A 24,261-nucleotide genomic window follows, 5' to 3' on the forward strand; every position below is an offset into this window, starting at 1 on the left:
GTTGTAATTTTACAATGGTGTTGACGTTTCTAGTGTCAAGTTGCTGGAAGCCAGTCCAGTGCCGGGGAATACACTTCCACCATCAGCAGCAAACACTCAAACAAGCACGGGCTGGATGTCAAATAGAGCAATCTCTATTCAGTCCCAATAGTCTATTAACTACAGTTTCAGATGAGAATTTCTATTTTCTGCACCACCTACCCCTGTAACTGTAACAAGTGAGATTACAAAGTTACATCTGTACTGAATTACGAATTGCTTTTGCTTCAGGCCTGTGCACATTAAAGAGTTCGTAATGTCGAGAATCATTTTATTTGAAGACTTTCATCCCATTATCCATCTTTATGTTGGATTGAAACCCAGGTTTGTGTTAAAAAAACACAGCAAGCTAACCGACCAGCAATTTAGTTTATTGCCTTCATCATTTTAACTAAATTATTCAGACTGGAAATAAAATCATGCAGTAATTCCGTGGGTAATATAGCACCATTTGTTTTCTTTTAGTCTGCGCCTAATTACTTTCGAGCTTTACCAAGCTCTATGGGGTACAGTATTACTCGGCTGTAAAAAGTGCAATGCACCAATACAGATGATGAGGAAAAACAAATCTATAGCTGGATCCATACCAAGATGTGGAATTAGTAAAAGACAATTGTTTTTCATTTCCTCACCAAATAAAAACACCCATCTTTTACACCCAAAGACTAACTCAACCCAGCATTCAAATGCAGAAATCCTCCATGGGCAAGTCTCACAGGTTTTTATCCATATGAGGAGATAAAGCATTCGACTCAGGGAATGCCAAACCTTGCCAGATTCCATTGGCTGCGAGTCTCTCAATGGATCAATTTCATCTATCTACATCCTGGCACCTCCTCATCTCTCTGATCATCTCCTACCCTATTCCACTCGACCACTCTGCTCAGCTAACTCAGGCTTGCTGCACGTCTTCCATCCTCATTACAATCGGTGGTTGAGCCTTCAGTTTCTACGGCCTTAACTTCAGTAACTCTCTTCCTTCAAACTCCCACCCTCTCCTTCTGTCCCAGGTCTCTTTCCTTTTTCAAGTCTAGCTTCCAATCTTATTAAAGCACTTATGGTCACATTCCCCAACCCCCTCTTCCATCCAGCTTGTTAAGCACTCCAAGATGTTACCCTACGTGAAGAGTGCTCTATAAACGCAAGTTGTTGTTTTCCCATTTAAAGTACAACTTTGTCATAGCAGCTGAACAAAATATTTTGGAAGCAGAAATGTCAAACAAGGTGACCCAAAACAATTATAAACAAGCTAAACATGTTTCTTCTCAACAGTGAAAACAATTTGCTATCTAGCCTCTGTGCAGAAATGTGGTGCTTTAAATAATTTTTCTGTTCCAGTTCAACTTCTTAATCGTAAACCACAAAAAAATCTTTATTCCTGACCACTTTGTCAATGTCTACTCCTTGTATTCATGAATAAGACAATGGTGTGTTTTACATAAACGACCAACATCCTCAACAATTTTCGTGGAGGATCAAACTGTATATCCTTTGCAAGAACAGTAAAAGGGTCGTCATACAAAGGTGACAATGCAAAATAAGACAAAAAAAAGTAACTATAAAGTGTTAGATCTCAAAAAGTCTTCATTTGTTCCAAACTGGTCTCATTCAATAAGTTTTAATACTTTAACTCCAATGTCTTTTGCGCACATACAAATGGTTTCATCTTTTAAATTTATATTACTGGAAGCTTTGCAACAATATGGTCCACAATTTCTATCTCCACTCAATAAACCATAAATTGTTGCCCAGCATAATCAATACTTAAACAGAAGTATTACCATCCTTCAGATTATATTTGAATCCAATGTTAGAATCACATCAAATAATTTGCATTTTATATATCATTATCATATACATTCTACAAATTTTTGTTAACATTTCTTCAAGGAATTCGCTTATTTACATAATTGTTAACAAAAGTCACACTGTTTTATAGACCAGTGACTGTAGAGTTCAAGCTAAATGATTTAAATCAGTGACATTATAACACACAGGTCTTAGGCGAAAGCAAACTATATCATGTCTTGTGTTTTTTTTCAACCGGCGAGTTGTCTGAATCCCGCTCTTTTCTGAATCTCTTTGTTGATCCAGAAGGCTGGATGCTCTCAGTCGATGGCACAGTTCCTTGAGAACAGTCTAACAGGTTTTGTTTAGCCGTTATACCATTCTTCGTATGTTCTGAACGTTCATTTATCCCAGACTGGCAGCAATCTTCCTTGTGATGCAATGAGGCTATTTGTACATAGTTACCAGCTTCAGACTTGCAAGCTATTGCTGAAGCCCCCTGATCTCGGCCAGTCTGCTCACAGTTGCCTGCGAGTTGCTTATCAATAAATCCATTGTTGTGATTATTACACGACGCTCCAGAACACCTTTCCTCAACATCACAAGTCCTGGTTTTGAATTTATCAACACGGTTTCTGGAATAACCATCAGAATTACTGCTTGTTGCAATCATATCAGTTTGAGAAGGTGAGGATTTGTTAAATTCCTGATGAGATTCTTCTCTGACTGTCTGCTGTACATTTTTGGGGGCATTCACACATTCCAAGACCTCTGTGCAACTGCACAGTTCATGTGTCTGGCTGCCAAGTCCTTGACACTGGTCGATTAGGTTACTGTTGTTTCCTACACAGACAGATTTACCATTAACCTTTCTGGCCTCAAAACACTCAGCACCGATATTGGGTACATTTTGGACAGAGTGTTCCTGCTCTCCAGATGCCATTTCCCTCACAGGCAGTACAGTACTGTAGTCATGACTGTGCAAAACCGAATGCCTCTCCATTGCGTGTACCTGTTGACAGCCAACATTGCTTGAGCTTTCACTATTGAGTTCATCTGAATGCTTTTCCTCTGCAAGCTTAGTGAAAGTTGCAGCTGTACGTGTTCCTGTCGACTCACTTTCTTGGGAAGTACTTAAAGTGCCTTTATCGCTCGATTCTGGCATATCCTCGTGTGCCAAAACAGTTATGGAGCTTCCCTTTGTTTTCAACTGTGATTTAAAGGTGCTTTGGATCTTGCTATAGGCTTTATAAACCTTTCTGACTTCCGATTCACTGTCTGAGAGAGGAGACACTCTTCCTCTACCATTATCAATATCATTGCTACTTATTTCAGATGAAGTAGAAGCCGACGAAGAATGGTCACCACTCTTACGTTGAGCATAGTGACAGAAATCCTTACTTGTACACTCTTTTGCTGTTTTGAGAAACATTATATTCCTTTTTTCCCTACAAAACCTTTGCTTGGATCTGGAAGCATTCCTTTGGCGTGTGGATGCTCGTCGTCCTTCATTGCTAGAACTGCTTGAATCATTCTCCTCAGGGCTTGGAGAGCGAGGCCTCGTCACTGGATCTGGATCGGAATCTGTATTCAGTTGTTGATAGTTGTTTTCAGAGGAATCAGAGTCATTAGAAAGAGTCAGCAGTCGTTCATCTTGGTATCGTCTGAGAGCAGACAATCTCTGCTGACGAGAGCTCAAGTCCTCCCTAGTTACAACAGCGGCGGAGAGCTTCTGTCGATCCAGACTGTACGTTGCTTCATCCGAATCGTCAGCATGTTGGGGTGACTGTGGCAAGGAGGCAGAAGATTCAGAGTCACTGTATCCTGAACGTTCGCTGGCCCCTGCGTGCAGCTGAAGAATTGTGCTCTCACTCAAGTCACTGTCCGAGTCAGAACTCCAACCCTCAATCTCACGACGTACAAGAGAATCAAAAAAAGCCATCATTCTTGAGTCTTCTTGGACTGACTGGTTAGCATAATCATGAGACAGACCGCTCCCACTGTTTAAGACCAGGCTGATGTACTCTTCATGGGTATAAAGATTTCGGGTATCATCTTCCACCTCCCCTTCCAAGTCTCCTCCACAACCTGGTTGAAGATAGGGACTCCACACCTGTATTTAACAATATAAAACAGCTTTATCAGTTATTTCAAGTTTTGTTTTCCTGAAAGAGGATAAGGAACATTTTAAACAAGAGATAAATGTACAAGCAAAAGAGACTTATTTTAAGCCAAGATAGGGCACTGCTTAATAGCCCCACACTAAATGAAATTGGTTTTAACAGTTTAAAAATATGGTAAGTTATTTTAAAAAGAGATCCGAGATTATATTTTAACTGTTTTAAAACAATTTTAAACATGCCTTCACATTTATATAGTAATGTTCCAGGGTATTAAAGAGAGAAATGTATAGAAAGCAGCCTTGCGATTAAAACTAAATTATTGTTTTCATTTGTAACCATTTTATCTTGCCACAATCTTGCCAAAGCATTTCAATTATAGTATTATGTGAATGCACGTCAAGCTGTTTTGCTTCCCCGGAAGCAGGAATGAGATGATTAAGCAAAAAACACTACTAAAGAAAATAACCTCCCACCTTCACAACAGATGGTATATTATTTATAAAAATGAATATTGTACTACTGTCAATGTCACCAAGAGAGACCATTCATTTTCAAACTCCTGAAAATAGTTCTCATTATGGCAGAATTTCTTCTTTGAAAAGATTTATCAATACATTAATTTTTTTTTGCTTGTACACACAGCTAAGTATATCTTGAGTAACGTCATTATAAATTCTGCTGTACAGTGCATCTGTACAACACACTGCAGACCAAATATTTCTGAAACAATTTTTAGTTATTAGATAAGATATATATTATTGCCTTACAGGGCATTCATGCAACATACTGCTGTCCAGATTTTTACCCATGTTTTAATGGTTTGATAAGCGTATGCTGTGAAACAGAGAACAGGAATTTCACAGCTGACCAGGAATGCTGGCAGCAGTACTTTGGACAAGTAAGCAGAAAACTGGGCCTTGCTGGAAATTTACTTAGCCTTTAGTAAGCACATTTTCATCAGCATTTGGACAACTCTAGGGTGGCAGGGCAAATCCTGTCCTGCTCTAATCATCTGATGATGTTTGTTGCGCAGAAATAAGGATAGACAGCTACCCTTATGGACTATGAGTGAGAAAGCCAGATCGCAAATTTAATGCTGTTGGTCCACTCCCACTGGGAACTGGATTGTGACTGCAAAGTAATTTCATTTAGAAAGCTTTCAGATGGGAGAAAAACTTCCATTCCATCAATCTGAATGAATTCTATCCAGACACCAAAGGATATTGTGCTAAACAACTGCATCATTCATTCCCCCTATGAAATGTTACTTTTAAGTTAAATCTCTTACACGCTAAAGGCAGTAAATTCAGAAGTATACAAACTGTGTGATTAACCATCGCCATTTTCTCAGTAAACATGTAATCAATCTTTCACTACTGGAAGTGTCGCGTGGAAAGGTTTGTTTCTTTCTTTGGTTGGATTCAGCACAGAGGATGCATTACACAAATTATCGGAACTCACAAATAATTTGTAACAATGGCTCTTCTATTTTTGGTCACATTTACCAAGTCTGCTGCTTTTCCTGACTGGACATCTACTCTTTCCCTGTTTTCTGTATGAACTGGACATTTTCTGCATCTGATTTATTAAAAAATGCCTCAGTTCCTTTCACACTGCTTTTGTTTTTGTGTCAAAGACCTTCAGTGCTTGAAAAACTCTTGTTCAGGAATATGTAGCAGGTTCTTGAATGATGTATATGTGGGCTCACTTCAGAACTGGTAGGTAAATAGTGTTCCATTCTACTCTATATGCAAATTGTTCCAAGTAGTTAAAATCCAAGTGTCCAGAAAGCTGCTCCTGGCATGACATACCTTAATAATCTTTTCCACTCCCGAGGAACAGATCATATACGAATGAGGATTGAAGCGCACTTGATTTACAATGGACCGGTGACCCTTCAAAACCATGAATGCTCCATTCACAATTCTGGCCGGACCTCCTGAAAACAATTTAAAAAGAAAGTTTGAAAAAACACATTTTCTCCCGAAGACGACGCTACTTCCTAGCTTCATATTGAGGCTGTAACCACCTCACAAGCGTCATCACAGGTGAAACCCACAAGCAGACTTTCATTTTAGCAATTAAATCATTTTTTCCCCCATATTTAGCAGTTTCTCAAAATTGTTCTTCTGCTCTTCTTTCTCTGCCCCCACCACCAAGCTTCAATATAAAAACTTTCTTGTGCTTTGAAAAAGTTATTGGAACAACTTTCAGACAGCTGAATAAATACCACGTGCGGAACAGAACCATACTACACCACAGGATTTGCAGAGTCCCTTTATAGGACACTGGAGGTGCAGACTGGATAGGAACTGAAGTCACCCCAAACTGATTTAGCTTAAATGTAAATTTTTTTTAAAGCAAATTCATTCCCAGATTTGAACTAACTTGGATAAAGCTGGTGCACATTTTCCAGACCACCAAAATAAACCTCTCTATTGATTCTTTTGCCTGTTTAAAAATTAAATTAGCTCCATCCTGTTTTGTTGTGTGCTTGAAATAAAAGTAGGCAAAACAGATTACCATAAAAGGGGAAAAAATGGAGTGAGGGAATATCACTGTATAATCAGTCAAGGTATGTGATAACTCACCAGTTTCTAAATCAGAAGGAATGCGCCACATGTACAGGTTAAAGTCATCTGAGCCAGACAGGACGAACTGGAACCAAAGAGAACCAACATTCATTATGTATCATATCAGGCTACCGTTTGCTCATTTTATAAAGATGTTAAATTAAAAACATTTTTTTAAAAAAAAGCTTTTTCTCTTCCTTCAGTTACATTCTGCACATTTCTTTCAGCAGTTATCTGGTAGTAATTGTGGTGGTTTCAGAGAAACATTTAGGAGAGCATATGAGGGCTTAAGTTTTTTTCCCAAAACCTCTACTACCAACACCAGAACAAAGAGAAGTTGGATTTTTCACAGTTGCTAATCAAAATTAGCAGTTATATATTTGCTCTGTTCTGTAACCTATGGATTTCCAAGTTAGTAAAAGTGTGATAAATTATTCTCTAACTTGCTGTATGTAGCTCAATGCGCTGAAATTTTTAAAATTATTTTTCAGAACTGAGCTGTCAAACAATGCAGTGATACAATTTTGTTTTTCACAGAATTCTCAATATTTCTCAAGTAATATGGAAATAGAGCCAAAATACCACAAATGGATAATCCTTGCATTCGCAGAAAAGATACCTCATATGAGAATGTAAAAGAGCCTGGAAACAAGTGAATGATGCTGTATGATTTAAGTGCTGGCGATTCTCTGATGCTAAGTGGAGTTTGTAACTCTGATCTTTAATCCTTATCAATTCCTTAAAATATAGAATGATGCAGCCTTTGAGACAGAGAACGATGATCCTTAAATCAGAATATGTAAAACTAGTATCTAATTGTTAAAATAATCTAACTAGTATACCCGAAAAGCATTAGCCTTAAAGTGTTTACTTTTCCTAAATGAAGCTGCAATTATGATTGGAGAAAAATGCATAAAGCAGGTTTGATCTTTGATAGCTTCAGATTTTTTTTGCAAAATAGACAAGCAGAGAATACCTCTCCTTAGATACAGTAGTAGATTCCTCAAGCCTGGACTTAAAAGATATGAATGAATCCTGAAAACTGGCAAAAATTGAACCTATACACCAATTATAAAGATGGATGTATTTAAACTTGGCTAGTTACCTCAGCACATCTGCTCCACCATTTAGCAGCTGACACTAAGGATATACAGTAATCCACCATGAAATTTAATGCAGAGGGAAAGAGAAAGAGGTGAAAACGAAGACTATGCACTTAACTAGCCTCCCTGCAAGTCAGGAAAAAAGGAAAAAATAGATCCGACCGAGAAGCCAACCACAGAAGAAATAGTAAATCCAGTTCACTTATTAAAAAATAAACTGTTTTGTAATTTTGTAGCTAGTGGAAATTCCAGGATATAATAATAATAATCCTTGCAATTGACATAGCTCCTTATCAGGTCTTTGAGACGCCGCAAAGTGCTTCACAGAATATACTTTAAAGTGAATGGACTGGATATTTTGTAGGCAGAACACAGCAGTCAATTGCACACAGCAGTTTCCCACAAACAGTCGTGGATTGAAGTGACCAATTTATTATAATTTTTTTAAGGAATTATTACCCCCAGAAAAGCGATCCGCCAACCGATTAACAACCAAGTTCCAATACGCCTATTCTGAGTCTTAATCAATGCAGTACCAGTTTAATGGAAATGTTGCATTCGCTTAAAATGGGGAACATACAACAATGGTTCAGTTAGCTACTAAAGTTTTAAAATCACACGTCGCGACTCATCTATGATATAAAACATTTGGGTAAGCCAAGGTTTACGGGCCAGAACATCATAAGAGTTTGCAAAAGCTGGCTATGTTAGAAAGAAGTTAAAAACATACTCATTACATTATCCATTAATTCATTAACAGAGGCAGCTGGCATTTCAGCAACATTGTGGAACATATTTCATTCAAATGGTCTTTTGAATGACATATTTATTTTGTTTTCACTATTCTGTGGCATTAAAGAGTGCCAGAAATGGAGAGCCTGCGATGATTTCCCTGCCAAAGCAACAACTAATTGTGAGATTACCGATGAATTTCTAATGCCAAGATTCACATAAACGCCTAAATATGCAACTTGGTATTTTTTTCAAATATATGTGGTCATAGAAATAATTAGAAATGAACAACGTAGCTAAGACATTTGATACGTTTTCCTTTGGGGCTGCCAAATGTTCTTTGTTATTGTTGCATAATTCAAATGATGTTTTTGCCCACAAAATACACAGTCAATTCACAATATAGTATATTCTGTGAAGCGCTTGGAGACTTCTCAACGGTGTGATAGGATGATATATTAAATGCAAGAATTATTATATGAATGCCTTCCAAGTATCAAGAGATGGGATATCTAAATTGATTGCTTAACTTCAGAAAGTAGCAATATGCATCTTAAACACAATTTTATTGAAACACGATTGCTTTTTTTTGCCCCTAAATTTAAGAGAAATGCTGCCCTGATTTCAAGATCTCAGTGGTTAAATTTACTCAGCAGAACAGCTAACCATGTGAACTAAACTCTGGCATTTAATGATTTAAAAATTTGTGATCTCAATCAGTGCCTTTATTTAAAAAGGCAATACAAATGATTTCAAAGTTGAAATGTTATATGCATCAATGAGGCCTCTGTGTAAGAAATCAATAAATGAATGAATACACAAAGAAATGGTCTTGGAGCATTAAACTGAGAAATTGCCTCGATAATTGTTTTTTTTAAAAACATTGATTACTTTCATTGACAAGTTCTTTAAAAAATTGCTACCAGTGATTAAAATGTGTGAGGATTTTTGTGTAGCCAATCACAAGTTATAGGAGGAATTCAATATAGGCTTAAATTTCACTATGAAGTTCCATCACATCACAAAGACACAGACAAGTTATTAAAACAAAGACAAAAATGCTTTGAAAAAGTGCAGGGAATCAAATCGGCATCCAAAGGAAAAGGTGTTTTTGGTAGGTCTGTTCATCTGAACTCGTGTTGATGAGTTCTCTGGCATTTGTGCTTTATCTCAAATAATTTGAGACAAATATTGACTTTAAATTAGACATCCCTGTCATGCTCAGTGCAATTCAGGGATGCTATTTGTTTTCCAATGAAGAGTTTTTATTGCTGTCATGTGACATTGTTAACTGTAAATGAGGCTTGGATCGCATGAGATTTCAGACTTTATACAGTAATGCTCCAATGAAAGACAGTGTTGCAGAATTAATATCACAGTATCAACAAAATCGTTTTGTGATCTTTTCCAGGTTGGGTTGAAAGAATCAGTGCTGCATTTGATATGGTTGCTGTAAAGGCTTCACTCAGTTCAGCCCACAACTCCTCCATAGATCAGTGTGTAAATCTGCTCTACAAACCCACTTATCCTGCAGGCTTGTGAAATATGCATGCAACCTTACTCAACAGCTTATTTTTCAGCAAACCAATGGCTTTACTTATTAGAAAAACCTATAGAACTTGGTGTTCAGCCAACAATTGACAACTGTTCTCTCCTTCCATGACTCTTTGAAGAAAGGCAGAGTTTCTGTACTTTTTTCCATTAAATTGTGTTGAATGCAATTTTTAAATAATCAGATGATTAATTAACAATAACAGAGCAAGACATTACAAAATAAACAGATTTTTCTTCAGGGCTAACTGGAGCGAAAAATGCAACGCTTAATGCATTCAATGTGATTTATGGCCATGGAATGTAACATGTCTACCCGCTTTTGAGGTAGGTCAGTTTCCTAATTTTATTCCAATGTTGATCTGTGATTGGGAGCAGCAATCGAACATGTATTTCTTCAGGCCCAATTATTGTGCCAAGCCTGAGATGGGGGTAGTGCGGGGGAGGGGGGGGGAAACATAGAGGAGAAGGAATCATTCCTTTAACAGAGTTCACTTCTTCAAGAAAAAAAAGTCGCAAGGAAGAAATGAAAATACAATGTACAACCTCAGAGACACTGCATTAGTAATTTATGACAAAGCAGCACTGCAACACCCTCTGGTGGCAAACTACATCAATTGACTCAATTCCAAAACAGTTTTAACTTTTATCTGGTTTTCCTTTCCCCTTTAGAATTTACATTTAACTTCATTTCGATTATTTTTCAGCAGATCCAGCAGAATTGTAGGTAACACATTGATACTCCTGAAAAACGTTTTCCTTGCAGCTCACAAATTGGCTGTGGCATTTGCCCATAGACACACAGTGACTACACTTCACAATAAAATCTTGCCAAACACTTTTGAGAATTCGACAACATGATAAGAAGCCATAATCAAATGCAAGCATTGTTATAATTAACTCAAGATATTGCAACAAAGAGAGACTAAACACATGGAGGTAAGCGTCTATAGAACTGATGGAAGGATCCTATTCAAAATATTCTTCTCTTTCAAAGACTGCCTGCTCTGCTGCGGATGTTTTTTTTTAGCATTTCTGGTGTTATTTTGAAAAAAATCCTAACCTACTGATTGTCGAATTGCCACTCTCTGGAGTACTGCAGCGCGACTCCCTATGATGTAAATGATGTACAACAATGGAACCTAAGTCTACACATCCGATTCACCATACAATCAATTGGATTTCAATCGCAACAATTTGTGAATTTCATGAATTGAATCTCGCAAGAGGAAGGGAAAACTAAATGATAATATTTACTTTGATATTCAAAATATTTACCGCTCAACCCCATATCTTTGCAAACATAATATCTTCATGCTAACAATACAGGTAAATACCTTTTGTCAATCAGTCCTCATTTGCTTATTAAGCAGAAAGCAACAGTACATTATACCAACTGCAAGCAGAACCCACCAAAGGTGACTTGCCAAATTATCATTAAATATTAAAATATAGTTGTTATTCAAAATAAATGCCACCAACTCATATTTCCACATTGACAAAAAANGCTTTAAAATAGCCCCAAATAATCTTCATGAAAATTAGAAGGTAATCGGTCAAGTGCTCAGTTTCTATGACAAAATACACTTACCAATATTAAGATTCAACATTTAAAGGACAAGGTGTGTAAAAGAATTCAGGATCCTTATTTAAAAATGGGAATTATACACATCATAACTATGTTGCAATTCTACCTCCTTGTACATAAAGCGGTTACAAAATGGCAATTTCAAAAAGTATATTGATCCAGATCATGATCAGCATCATTAAGTTACCCCTAATGTGATTAACAGCAATTACCTGCGAAGCACTTGAGATGCTTTGACATTACAGGCGCTATACTACTGTGCGCAAATGGGCCTCCGTATTTGCCTACAGAATACACGGTCAGTACAATTCACAGTAAAACCCTATGAAGTGCTTTGAGAGCTTCTCCAGATTTGAAAGGCAGGCACTATACCAAATGCAAGGCTTTTTTAAAAAAAACGATCAATTACAAGGATAATTAAAAGGGAGTGAAAATCCTATTCAGCGACTCCAGACCACATCTTCCATTGCAATGTTGCAATAACAATATGTTATCTTCATCCGTTTTTTTTAAAAACAGAATAAGCATTAACTGTCGCAGGTCACTGGTCAGGTTATCTGCTGAATAAACTGTTCATTGTTTGCATCTGAAATATTTCCACCTTTCGATTAGCAAGACATGCAGACTGCTACACCACTTCCAGTCCACATAATTTACTATCAGTAACTATTTAAACAGATGCTCCCATTGCTGCAACAGCTACAATAGCTCAAACAATTGTGCAGACGGAACACAGCTCTGCAAAAGCCAAGACGGTCAATATCATCTGACGCTCCACACAGGGACTTGCTTTGCAACAGCGCTTCCTGAACTGAAATTTCTGTTCTTTGGATTTTGTGTTACTATTGCAATTGTTCCAGAGAGAATTGTGGGGGGGAAGGGGGGAAATGAGATATTGTACTCCATAGTTTATTAGAACAAGCATAGCTCAATCTGAAGTCTGTGAGTTCACTGATGATCCATCCAAGTCTCTTGCTATATAGGGAGATAAAAATCCATTCTGCATTCCAAACATACTGCATACTGCAGCACTGGATTATGTCAATGGAATGGTTTGCAGTTGCATCGTGCAGATGAAAAATGTAACAAGTACAAAATTAGGAAAATTATTTGAATCCTTATGTATTAACGGTTTCATGGATTTTTCACATTTGTAATTTTTTTTACTTTACAAAATCAATTCATTTTGTAGTTTGGAAAATGTTTTTCAACTTCTCCCAGCAATGTTGTGTTTCTTAACAACAGTAACAGCGATGCAAATAGCGATAAATGAAAATCACCAGTTTTATTTTCACAATAAGAATGGTGAGGCTACCACCATCGATTCAATACCACTGTCCATCCAAGATTCTCTCAGTGTCCTGTCAAGCAGTCCAGGGAAATGCTGTCTTGTTCTGTTTCATATCCCTTGTGTTCCACTCTGTACGAGTGATTATAATGATTGCTCCAAACGTGACGAGCACTTAAATTGACTTGCCTCTGCCTATTCCATTGCGCGGGAAGTATTAACTTAACCCATCACTTTGCATGAGGAGCAAATGCATCAAGTTCCTACTACCTGCATAAAAGACCCAATGGATCTCTACAAAATACATTTTGTGCAAAAGTACTACCACCCATGGGTGCACAAATTATTTTCCTGCAAGATTTTATTATCCCTCATTAAATATATTAAGCTGATGCCTATGCAATAGAAGGTGAGCAATCCACGGTTTTAGTCTGCTCAGTCCTGCAACTGATAAAAAAAAAGAGGCCCAAGCAGCAAAGCGAGAATGACTACTAACAGCATTGCAGTGACTCTTGCAGATTACAGTGTACGTAAATAAATTAGATATCTAATCCCGTTTTATTTTGATTAGTTGCACACATACTTGATCACTGTCTCCTGCAAAACAGCAGCTCTTCATAGTGCAGGAATTGAAATAGCCTTGGTTATCGAACTCAAACACAGATTGCGGTGAGTGAATGTCATATAATACTGGAGGCAGACGACGTCTCAGTGCCAATAGCTGGGTTCCACTGCTGTTGAAGCGGACACTCATGGCACTCTGCATGGGAAGCTTTCCTCCGTAACGTAGAAGTGAACTAAAAGCAGAACACAAGAGGTAAGAAAACTCCCATCAAGTACCTGTAGAAATGGAGTGAGTCACACTGTAGATCATAATACTTGCATTTAGTATTTGCACCTTATCACACCTGATCGCACTTCACAGAATCCATTGCAAAGTGCTGTGACTGTGAACTTTGTAGGCAATGTATCTAAACCTATCCAATCTGGTCAGGAGAACTAAGTCCCTTAGTAAAAATAATAGCAATTGCATAAAGAAACATTAACATGAACCAGCATAAAATGCCAATTAACTCACGTTCGGGGTTTTCGAATGTCCCAGAGTCCCACTCCCTCTTTGGAATTCGCGGTGGCTAGTAGTCTGGGTTCCACAGGATTAAACATTACACTGTGAAACGCCGAGGGGTAATTTGCCAAACAAAAAGGCTCTGAAACAAGAGATACATTCAAAGTTAAGAATTAAGATGGAGCTTGGGCATGGGGGGGTGGGGAAGAGAGAGGATTTAGCAATTTGCATTTAATTCAGGACTTTTTTCTGAAGTCAAGACTTGGCATAGAATTTTAATTCATTCACTGTTACACTATGAGAGCATAAAGAACATGAGAATAAAAGTAACAAACCTCAAGCAAAACAAGATTAGAAGCAATTCTTCCCAGAAATTAGCAAGTGAAACGATGAAAGTGATAAAAACCACAATAATAGGATATATAATTAAACACTCTGGGATGCTATTCAGAGTGAGGGTGCTATATAAATGCAGATTGTTGTTGTAATTGATAACAAATCAGAAAAAGAATCTCTGACATCTTAATGGGCTGAATTAGAATAGTGCAATGGCACATAAATGTTAGCTGTCTTCTACAGAATAATTGTTTACTAAAATTACAACTCTTAGGATTAAATGATGAACCACTGACAACACAAAGAAAATTACTAAACAGCACTAAAGGGGAAGAAACAGCCTTAAGATTTTTTTCAATCACATATACAAGCAATCTAGTTCAGTTCAGATAAAACTAATTATAGCCATTTTAGTTGTACTCAACTATTCCTTATAAAATGATGCTGGAGTCACTTCTTAATACCCACCTCCATGGGAATCCCTTATGTCCCAAATGAGAACCTTGCCATCATCTGAGGAGCTGGCAAACACGTTGTCATTTACAGGACTCACTGATAGGCCATAGACGGCATCATCATGTGGGAAAACATTCAATATTTCAGTGCTGGGAAAAAAAAGCAACATGGAAGTGCACTTACAACTGCAGTCAGTCTGGAAACAGATATTAAAATAGAAGGAAGTAAACTGCTCAACTTCTCACACCATACCCTTTCAGGCTCTGTTATTGACAAGGGAGATGAAAAGATTTTCCCTACTTACAGGAGATCAGTTTCTCTGCCACAACTACTCCCATAATGGCAATGTTGTGCAAAAAATATTAATCCAGGATAGGATCAAGAATAAGAGCTGGATCCCACCTTTGAAGTCCAAGATGTCACACCCAATTCTTGCAAGCATCCGTTCCAATGTAAACAAACACAACTTCAAATAACTGGAACCATCATGTGGCCACTTTTTGTGTGAGCCCAGATGATGAGTTTTTGAAAGCCATTCATCGGTTTACAACTAAACCACTACTTCACCCAAGGCCCAATTTTCTCTCCTCTCCAATAAGCAGCTACCCATGCTGGGTTACAATTCCAGTTATGCAAATTTCCAGCACTCACTATTAGTACTTAGCTGAGAAGGAAAAATGTTGCGAAACCACACGACTATGGAAAAATGGCCCCCTTTTAATAAAATGGAGCACTTTGATGAAGGGCCTATCGTGCAGTGCACCATCAAGCATGAATACAGTATCGACAAAAACAAGCAGCGATTAAGTGACACTAAGCTTGTATGAAGAAGGAAAGACTGAGGGTGAAAAAGAATCTTCAAGTTCAGGGAAATGATAAGCTAGAGCAGGAGATAGTGAAATTAGTTTACAAACAGTGTGGAGGAAGAACACAGAAGATGATGTATTTCAAATATTGAGCAATAACACGTTAAGGCATTTCTGATGGAACTGCATTAGATTGCAGCTTCTTTTACTTACGTTTCAACATCATGCACAATGACTTGTTCGTCATTTCCTGCAAGATAAAAGTTTATTTTTAGCAACAATTTCTCTCTCTCTCTCTCACACACACACACTATTAAAAGTGTTGCAGGTACTGCGGACACTGGATGGCATTTTTATAGAAACTAGTGAATGCCAACATTTATTTATGTTGTGGCAATTTCCTATCTGTATTGTAAAACGCCAACTAGAATAGAATCATCTGGGATATTTTAAGTTACCTTCTGGATGTTCAACTCAATCTGACCATATTTAGTGGACTGTAGTTACTTTATGCTTAATGAACAATGCTCAACATCTGGTATTAATACTGAAATTCACTTTAGCTTTCAAACAAGCAGTTGGAAAAGAAACAGGAATTTACTTTTGTTGCAGTATTTGGCAACTCTAGCAAATTGTAAAAAAATATTGATTTAGAAAATTAAGCATTGGGAAAAAAAGTTATATAATTTAGAACATCTCCCTAGAAACTAATGAATGATACTTAACAAAAACCCTCAGATGAGCAAACTGCATGAGTTGCATAGAAACATTGGAATGTACTGGACTGGAAAAAGACCACAACCATCCATCTGGCCAGGCCAAAATCAGCTAGAGTGTAAAAATTATGGTAGAACAACTCTTAAATCTTAATTAAAGCTCTGTACCCAATTTGCCAAAAAAATTAATCAACTCATTAATCCATAATGCAGACATTAAAAACACTTTGTGGAATTAGTTTAATGTATTGCTTCAAATTAAAATTTTCTAGAATTGTTTTGGTTTCAAAATACAATATAAACACAATTTTCCTTTGCTGCGTTTTGTGAGGTTAACATTTCCCTAATTTTTTTAATAAATTAGAAGTAATAACTTTTAAAAATCACAAATAAAACTGTTGAATATTATACTGAGGAAAGCCACAAATCTTACCATTGAGATCTGAGACTAAGTTTTAAGATATTCAGTTTTTGTTTTGTACATTATGCATTCTCACCTCCAGAGTAGAGACGGGTATTTGTACTGTCAAAAGCCAGACAGAAGATGTTGGATTGGTGCTCCCCCTTCAGTTGGGTGGGTTTAGCTTTCACCTGAATGGATTTTTCAACATGCCACAACAAGACACGCCGGTCATCCCCACCTGCCATGAAAACAAAATCAAATACTCAAGTTAGTTTCTACTGAGACTAAACAACAATTTTACATTAAACATAAAATACCAAAGGCTTTCATTACATCCCACTGGAAAAAACATTTACCAAATTGATTTATACTAAGATGACTGGGATAACCATTTTATTCAGTTACTCCTTAGGGATTTTATTTATTAAGTTTCCATCCCAGCAGTGTTCTTTGTAACTTGTCTAAATGCATTATACTGTACAAAATATTTAACTAACACAATCACAATGGAATTTTTTCATTTATATTTAAACAAGAATGCGAATACGATTGTATCACAATAAGAATTTTTATTCACACTCCCATGTCATGTCATGTCCAACAAAGTGGCAAAATGCAGACTCACAGCAGTTCCTCTCCACAAGTTACTGATCTCAGGCGAGTTAACCTAGCACGAAGAAATCAAATTGACAGTGTATCTTGGGGGTGGTGCGGGGGTGGGGGGCAGGGAGAAGATAAGTGCTGAGAGACACATTAGTTGATTATTACAGTTAAGACGTTTCAAATGACAACAGCGATATTTTATATATGCTCACTTATCTCCATCACTCAGTCTTAAAGGAAAACATTAATCAGGGAGACAGGGAAACAAAAGCTGCAAAATACATAACTGGTGGTAGACTAAATGGGTGAAGTATTCCCGCACACCTCCACACAGCCAGCAAAATGCATACCCTTCTAACAGAGTTAACAGAGAAAATCTTGGCACAAAGAAAAGTTGCAGAGTGATTTTATAGCTCTGCATGCACAGATGTTTAAAAAATCTCTCTCGTTTTTATAGAATCCACCTTGCAATATAAATGAGGCAATTTCTACACCGGAGAAACAGGGAGCCAACATGAGAGATTTGGTTCAGGAAGTGGCTCTCCAATAATAAATGGGCCACTAGAGACATGTGGTCATTGAGATTGTGTTCTATTAAAGGCTGCTAACATCATTAAAAGAAAAAACACTTCATTCATTACTCTTACCGAAACAGATGCAATAAATAATGAACAGTTCTTTTGTTTGCCATGTGTATCAACAGAGCTAAACCAAAAAGAGCAATGTATCACTGGAATATCCTACACAAATGTCTCTGTATCAACAACCCTTCCTATCATGCAATGCGGCATAAATGACCCTTTGTTACAGTATTACTGCATTTTCCTCCACTTGACATAAACATTAACAGCAAGACTTGGCGGTCGATTCGCTGTCATCGTCTGGGAGCAGCATTTGAATTATCTGCCTGCTGCTTTTATGGAACCTCTCAATTTATATTTGGGAGGTTAAGGAATTTACAACGACTCCCACTCAATTGTTTTATAATTGAGCAATGCACACAGAAACAAATCTCTTGTGTGCTGGAGTAGATTTTTTACCACCAACTTGATCTGGGGAGCTAACAGAGTAGGCAGATACAGGAACAAAAACACCTTGTAGGAGAGTGGGAGCAGTTGGAAGATTTGGCAGCCTGTTCAATAAGTCTTGAAGATACGGTGTTGTTTCATGGGGAAAACAGCTATATTCATAACTTATCTAAACAATGGAAAGGTTTCTTTTTATATTTAAAGTTATATTAGTATGACAAATCAAGTTGGCACCTCAAGCCTGGATGAACAAAGGGGAAACATGTTTATTTAGCAAATAACTTTGAATGGCAGCAATGGGTGAAGTGCTAAGTTGTCAGGACAATAGATCAAGTGAAACAGCACCTGTCACGTGGCAGCCAATCCAGCAGCCCCAGCTGAGAACTAACAAAATTAGTGAATTGAACTAAGCGATTCAAAAGCGATACTCAAGGTGAATCCGCAACTAAAATGTCAACTCAGCTGCGAGATTCCAAACTATGAAATTTACCATGTATTTGAATTTAGAGTTTCTACAAACATGTTCAGTTTGTTCCAGATCCCATTAGCATATCTCAGAACCTCACTACTGTTGTCTCAGTATCCACTGAAGAGATCTCAACAGAATAGGAATTTGTTTTCTTCACTTTGTAAAACAATACTCGCAAGATCTAATGCCCTAACCAGCAAGTATTGCTTTCAGCAAATGCCAAAATTGAAGCTACAAAGAAAACATCTTCAAAGACACACAATATCATTTTCTATAATAAAAACATTCAGGTTTCCACTGTCCCCATTCATACTATTGCATAAAGGAGCTGCTATCATGCAACCTTTAAACCAACTGTTCAAATCCATACATCTCACCATATAACCCACAAAACTATAAAAACAACAATAATTCGCATTTATATACCGCCCTTCACGTGGGGTTCCCGAGCGCTTGACAGTGGAGGAGTCTGATCCTGAATCGGGGAGAGGGAGGGTGACCATAAGCACAATCAAAAAGGAAGGTCTTTAGGCGGGATGTGAAAGTGGAGAGTGAGGGGGCAAGGCGGAGAGACTGAGGGAGTGAGTTCCAAAGTTTCGGGGCGTAGTGGCTGAAGGCATGGCCACCGACAGTGAAGCGGAGGGGATAAGGAAAAAACATAAGTAATGAGAGCTTGGGCTGCTTTGGTTGTGAGGTATGGACGGAAGTAGGCAATGTGACTGAGGTGGAAAAAAGCGGTCCTGGTCAGGGAACGGATGTGGGGTAGAAAGGAAAGCGGGGGATCGAACCTGACGTCTAAGGTGTGCACGGATTCGATGAGTCTGAGGGAGAGCCCGGGGATGTTGAGGAGTTCAGATCCACAGGAAAGGAGACGTTGACGGGAGCCAAAGTGTATGGCTTCTGTCTTCTGACATTCAGTTACAGGAAATTTGCGCTCATCCTACAAAACTACAAAAACACCTTGTAGGAGAATGGAAGCAATTGAAAATTGGATGGCCTCTTCTATAAGTCGAGTGGATATAGTGTTATTCACAGGGAGAACAGCTTATATTCATATCTTATACAAACAACGGAAAGTTTTAATTAATGTTATATTCGTAAGACAAATCAAGTTGGCACCTCATGCCTTGATGAATCAAGGGGGAAAATGTTTGTTTAGTAATTACTTCCAAAGAAGCATTATTTCGACTACTTCTAAAGTAAGGATACTTGTGTCATCTCTGATTTACCTTTACATCACTCAGAGGGATGAACCAATTCAGTTCATCTTTTTGAAACATGCATGTGGATGTGGACAGTTGACAATTGCAAACGCTGTACAGAAGATTTTAGTTTCTTGTCAAATTTGTCATGGCATACAACATAAACTTAAAAGATGGGCCATGACCTGTGTGGAAATAACGAGGTAAAAGGTAAAATGTAATGTGAGCAAAACTGAAGATTAGAACTTTCTAAACTATTTATTGGACCTATCAGATGACAGTGTGATTAATCTGTAAACTGAATCCTTTTAACACTAAAATTTACCCATTAATTTGCAAACCAAATCCTTTTAATGCGTAGACTCCTCCCCCTTCCAATTTTATACAACTTACGCTTATTTACCATTGGTTATGCAAACCAGTATGTGAAGCCAGGAAACTGCCTCCAAGTTTTTTTTGACAAAGATGGGCTAAGCAGTCAACTACTTTTACAGGCCAAAAATGTATTCCTTCCCTCAAACCACAAGTTTACCACAGATCTGAAGGATCCACCACCGAAAAAGTTTTGACTGAGAAAGAAATTCAAAAACTCACTATAGAAGCACTAACCAGTTATTTTTATATCGCTATTAGTGCTTTGGATTTCAATCTCAAAATAAATGGGCCAGGACCATAATACTACCAAAACAAGATTACTTTGGAACCCAATAATAAATAGGTTCTCATTCTAAAAAGGCATTCAGTGAGAAAGTTATTGCAGGTGGTCGAAATTTGAGAATAACTTTCCTTTCCTTATTTCCTGGCCTATGAGAAAGTACACTGGTTTGAGGTCAACCCTCCACAAACGGACTGAATTACATGGAACTGTATAGCACTGAAATTGGTCATTTGATCAGTTCCAATGTTTACACTTCACGTGAGCCTTTCCGTCCATCTGAACCCACCGTTCTCCGCTACTTCTCAATTGCCTTCTCCCTCACGGATGCAAAAATACAGTAAAAGTTCAGCGTCGTGCAAGAGCTACCGCGCCGTTTTATTTGGGCTGTGGAGAATAAGAGCAAACAAAACGAGAGAATTGGCCACCGAAGGGAGAGCAAACGACGATGGGGACGGGGAATGGGAAACGGCCAGGCGGCACCACAGTTGTTGCGTGGTTTCGGTGGACACGGCCATTGAAAATGGGACATCCAATCCCAATGAAGGTGCCAGAGCCCCAAATAATGAACCCCATTTTCGTTCAGGTGCTGACTGAGTGAGTGAGTGAGTGAGTGAGTGACTGACACTGAGTGAGTGTGGTTTTCGGGCATTTTCTGACTTCCTATCACAAACCCTATTCAGTCGTGAGATGATCATTGTTCCATCACTGATTACAAAGTGCTGGGATTATAATCTCCCCTCACCCCCCCCTCCCCCTCCACTCTCCCCCTCCCCTCTCCCCCAGCACAACCCCCCCTCCCCCCAAGATTACACACACACACACACACAGGGGAAGAGGTGTTAACGCTAAAAGGCCAAACTCTCATTAATAATAATAATAATAATAATAATATCATTACGTGAGAAAGGGATAAATAACGCGGACAAATGACAAGACCCGACACGGTTACCCTCCTCCTCCTCCTCCTCCGGAGGCTTTTAATTTGAACGCAATGTTTTCGCCCCAAAAAACCTCCTGTGGTACGAGTCAGCCCCACTCGAGCGTTTTTTTTTAAAAAAACAAGAGAGAGAGAGAGAGAGAGACGTCTCGACGACGCGCTGTATCCGATGCAAAGACCACGATGATGATTTACCATTATTATTATTATTATTATTATTTTTTGACCGACCGACCGACTCACTGAAACTGACCGACTGAGACGCCGCGGGCAGTGAAGTTATCTGAAGGGGGCCTACAGGTCTGGCTCAGACCTCGGCCTCGATTTATGTCGGTGCGGAGGCAGCGGGAGGGAGAGTGGGCGAAACCGAGCCCGGGGTCAGCCACCTCTGGCTGAAAAGACTCGACACCGGCGCCGCCACATGCGGAGGCCTGACCACCCCCCCCCCCGTCCCCAACCACCCGCCGCCCACCCCGAGGCCCCGACACCGGGAACCCGGCCCCGGGCCCCTCACTCCCTCCCTCCCTCACTCACCGGACACCAGCCACTCTCCGCCATTGTTGGAGAACTCGATGGCGTTGACGCAGCCGAAGTGGCCGAGCAGGTCCTTCTTGAACAGGTTCTTGCAGCCGAACAGCCGCTTCCGCTGGAACCGCTCCTTCAGAAAGCGGTCGCCGCTCACCGCCCGCCGCCCGAGGAACTCCATCAGCGACCGGTCGCCGCCGCCGCCGCGTTCCCTCATCCTCACCTTCCGCCGCCTTCACACACTCCTCATCCCCCGGGTGGCGGGGAGGGTGGGGGTGGGTGGGCTCGGCCTCGGGGTGTGAGTGAACACGGCGCTGAGTAACAACGAGAGCCGAGCCGAGCTACTCCTCCTCCCCCCTCCCTCCCTCTCTCCCTGAACTGGAAGCAAAAAAAAACAGCAGCCGCTTAAACGACACTTTGCATTCAAATATTTCAAGGCGTCTATTTTTCTGTTTCTTTCCCTCTCTCAGTGACTTGTCGGCAGATTCATTGCGACGTCTTCGGAATACTCAGCTGCAATGTTTCGTTCCTTCTTTTCACTCTCTCACACATTCCCCCTCTCTCTCTCTCTCTCTCACACACTCCCTCCCTCTTTGCTAGTGAACGCCCACCAAATGTCACTCACTGGTTTGGGTGGTGGTGGTGAGTGGGGGAGTGAGGGAGTGGGGGAGGGAGTGAGTGAGCGTCACTCAATTTGGGGTTCAAAAATACGTGACCTATTGTGATGGGTCACTCTTTTTTTTTAACTTAACTTATAGGTATATATAGATATATATGTGTCGATAACGAAAACAAAGACCGCTGCCCCGGGGTTTAAGAGTGTTTTTGCGACCTGCCGCGCTCTTGCTGCTGAATAGCGTCGCCGCTAACATTTCTTCTCCCCTGTTCTCGATCCCAACGTGGGAATGTACAAGACCCGGAAAGTCCACTGAAGCCCACCTGGTGGGACCTAAGTAGAAACAAAGATAGACCGTTCGATCTCTCCTCACCCCACTCAACCCGCTTCCTCCTCCACACCGACTAAAGGCTTAATTTTAATTTTCTCTCCGTCTTGGAGAGGCGATGATGACTCAAATGGGACCTTACAAAGGTTTATGACATTTTAGATGACATGGAAAAAAGTGGACCCAGGACAACATTTTCTGGTGCAACAGGACAGACGGAGGACATAGGTTTTTAGAGCTGGAAAGGGCAATTTTAGGGCAGTCGCCAGGAAGTATTTTTTTCACTTTTTAACAGCTGGAATAATTTACGCCTTAACGTAACCTATCTTAACGGAAAATTAACAACTAGAATCACGTCTTCAAGACATCTCAAAGCGCCTCACAGAAAATACCGTAAAGTGAATTGACTATATATTTTGTGGGTGAAGCGCAGGAGCCAATTGCGCACAGCAGTGTCCCACAAACAGTAGTGGATTGAGTGACCATTTTTTTAAAGTAATTATTACCCCCGGAAAAGCCCCAAATCTGCCAATCGACTAACAACCAGGTTCCTACTTACTGCTAAATAAACAGGTCTGTGGAGTAAGGAAACTTGCCTAACATTTTGCCCTGCCCAGGAATCAAACCCAGGTCTCTCGCCTGCGAGGTGAGTGCTCTAACCACTGAGCTACAAATGGCCTGTTTCTATGGCAGGATTTTCAGCATTGGAAATTATATAAATTAAGGAGTAATTACACAACAGATTATTATTCTTCTAACATTCTTGACAACTGTTGAAATCCACTTTAACCAGGATTGGTTGTAGATATATCAAAGCATCGCTGAGATAAGTGTATTGCACTACCTCTGATTCCCATCATAAAGTGTGTGAAAAGGGTTAGAAACTCTGGGCTCTCGTCCAAGTTGGTAGTAGTCTGAATCCCATGAGATAAGAAAAATGAACACTACCTCTTTCCACCCTACATAGCCACCTTGCCCCACAAACATTTTTTTCTCCTGAGTTGCTACTGCATGGAAACTGTCTTAAGGAACATGAAGAAAAATCCTGTCGTTAACATGTCCGAGTGCATGTATTTTCATAATGGTAGTTGAGTCAAAATATAAGCACTGGATAATTTTTAATTCATAAATTCATATATTCAATAAAAAATATGTTAATTCTCCCTAAACAAATCTCCGAGTCATCCTAAATTAAAAACTCAAATGATAGAAATACTCAAGAGTTATTGAAAGTGAAGTAAATATTTACTGCTGAATATGGGAAGTTTATTCTTAGTCCAATTTGCTGACATCAAGAAATGTGATAACTTTTAAGTATTAAGCAAAG

At 39.1% G+C, this 24,261-nt stretch overlaps 1 protein-coding gene across 1 annotated transcript; it reads right to left on the reverse strand.

Annotated features, from left to right (window-relative positions):
• Nucleotides 1-1,386: 1,386 nt before the first annotated feature.
• Nucleotides 1,387-22,239, reverse strand: dcaf5 (ddb1 and cul4 associated factor 5). The gene is made up of 9 exons (XM_042338204.1): nucleotides 22,000-22,239; nucleotides 16,663-16,806; nucleotides 15,663-15,699; nucleotides 14,656-14,792; nucleotides 13,864-13,993; nucleotides 13,369-13,582; nucleotides 6,542-6,608; nucleotides 5,762-5,889; nucleotides 1,387-3,940 (listed from the first exon to the last, which is right to left on the reverse strand). The coding sequence occupies exons 1-9, from the start codon at nucleotides 22,205-22,207 to the stop codon at nucleotides 2,060-2,062; spliced, it is 2,946 nt and encodes a 981-aa protein (XP_042194138.1). The 5' UTR covers nucleotides 22,208-22,239; the 3' UTR covers nucleotides 1,387-2,059.
• Between the last annotated feature and the right edge of the window lie 2,022 nt (nucleotides 22,240-24,261).

The sequence above is a fragment of the Callorhinchus milii genome, unplaced genomic scaffold, assembly GCF_018977255.1.
Source record: "Callorhinchus milii isolate IMCB2004 unplaced genomic scaffold, IMCB_Cmil_1.0 Scaffold9, whole genome shotgun sequence".
In the NCBI taxonomy this organism is placed as follows: Eukaryota; Metazoa; Chordata; class Chondrichthyes; order Chimaeriformes; family Callorhinchidae; genus Callorhinchus; species Callorhinchus milii.

Excerpts from the sequence above, each read along its gene's own strand:
- dcaf5 (XM_042338204.1), bottom strand. The coding sequence starts at position 22,207 with ATGAGGGAACGCGGCGGCGGCGGCGACCGGTCGCTGATGGAGTTCCTC. Across the intron at positions 14,793-15,662 it reads ATTGTGCATGATGTTGAAAC|CACTGAAATATTGAATGTTT; the intron begins GTAAGTAAAAGA and ends TTTTTTTCCCAG. Across the intron at positions 13,583-13,863 it reads GACATTCGAAAACCCCGAAC|TTCACTTCTACGTTACGGAG; the intron begins GTGAGTTAATTG and ends TTCTGCTTTTAG.